This window comes from Priapulus caudatus, unplaced genomic scaffold (genome assembly GCF_000485595.1).
Source record: "Priapulus caudatus unplaced genomic scaffold, Priapulus_caudatus-5.0.1 Scaffold945, whole genome shotgun sequence".
In the NCBI taxonomy this organism is placed as follows: domain Eukaryota; kingdom Metazoa; phylum Priapulida; class Priapulimorpha; order Priapulimorphida; family Priapulidae; genus Priapulus; species Priapulus caudatus.
Genome location: NW_014578006.1, coordinates 51,935 through 53,580, shown reverse-complemented (window position 1 = coordinate 53,580; position 1,646 = coordinate 51,935). Strand labels below are relative to the sequence as shown.

Below are 1,646 nucleotides of genomic sequence, written 5' to 3'. Positions count from 1 at the left end.
CACACACACACACACACACATACACACACACACACACACACACACACACACACATACACACACACACACACACACATACACACACACACACACACACACACACACACACACACACACACACACACACACACATACACACACACACACACACACACACACACACACACACACACACACACACACACACATACACACACACACACACACACACACACACACACACACACACACACACACACACACACATACATCTGATAATAACTTATCTTACAATGAGTTTTTACATTTGCGGTTGACATGTTTTGACATTTGTGGTAAAAATGGAAATTTTTACATTTGGGGTTATGCAGATTTTTACACTTGTGGGCGAAATGTTTTACATTTGTGGTTATTTTTACATTTGTGGTTGACATGTTATGACATTTGTGGTTATTTTGACATTTGCGGGTACAATGTTTTTAGATTTGTGGTTATTTTTACATTTGTGGTGGATTTTTAAATTTGTGGGCCCCACAGGGTCCTCCCCCAGAAAATTTTGAAAATGTAGATCGCAGGAGATGGTATTTGAGGCACTTTTGAGTACATGTACAGCCTTTATTCTGACTACAATTCTCTTTTTAGTAGAACAATTCTTGCGCTCTCAGCGCGGCATTGATTTCTGTACAGGGGTGGCAGGGGGTGACCACCGCTGGGATGAAGGCGACAGCAAAACTCTTTCTTTGAACTGTGAAAAAAGCTGCAAAACGGTTGTAACCTGCTTTGCCACTCAACTATATAATTTAACCCATGCATCAGGTGGTTTTGTACAGCCGTGCGACTATATTATACTTGGCAATAATTAATTGGTATATGTGTAAAAATCAGGTTAGTCCAACATAGGGGGTGGCTAGCCACCCAATCCCCCCCCCCTTGGATCCGCCACTGATCTCAGAGTGACGTTGCCGTTGCTGACACAGTGCTCTGCGTCTGTAGGTTCGTCACTCGGCGCCAGGTGGCGCCACGAGGATGTTGGATCGATCGTTCAAGCCGTTTAGCGTCTACAAGCCGTATCTGTTGTTCGTTGGAATGATTGACTTGCTCTACAAGACGATGCTGAAGGTATGCTTCATACAGTGTGTACCCGCGTGCATGCGTGCACGTGTGTGCCCGCGTGCATGCGTGCACGTGTGTGCCCGCGTGCATGCGTGCACGTGTGTGCCCGCGTGCATGCATGCACGTGTGTGCCCGACACACGTGCACGCATGCACGGCACGCATGCATGCGTGCAACGTGTGTGCCCGCGTGCATGCATGCACGTGTTATATGTGCGTGCGTACGTGTTATATGTGCGTGCGTACGTGTTATGTGTGCGTGCGTACGTGTTATGTGTGCATGTGTGCGTGCGTACGTGTTATGTGTGCATGTGTGCGTGCGTACGTGTTATGTGTGCGTGCGTACGTGTTATGTGTGCATGAGTGCGTGTGTACGTGTTATGTGTGCATGTGTGCGTACGTACGTGTTATGTGTGAGTGCGTGCGTACGTACGTGTTATGTGTGCATGAGTGCGTGTGTACGTGTTATGTGTGAGTGCGTACGTGTTATGTGTGAGTGCGTGCGTACGTACGTGTTATGTGTGCATGAGTGCGTGTGTACGTGTTATGTGTGAG

General features: G+C 47.3%; 1 protein-coding gene across 1 annotated transcript in view; it reads left to right on the top strand.

The window, feature by feature from the left end:
• LOC106814559 (E3 ubiquitin-protein ligase UBR4-like) overlaps nucleotides 1-1,646 on the top strand; it is a 44,982-nt gene that overhangs the window by 39,965 nt on the left and 3,371 nt on the right. Inside the window, exon 33 of the mRNA XM_014818890.1 lies at nucleotides 973-1,098. Within this exon, the coding sequence (XP_014674376.1) occupies nucleotides 973-1,098 (126 nt within the window). The remainder of the gene's footprint in view (nucleotides 1-972; nucleotides 1,099-1,646) is intronic.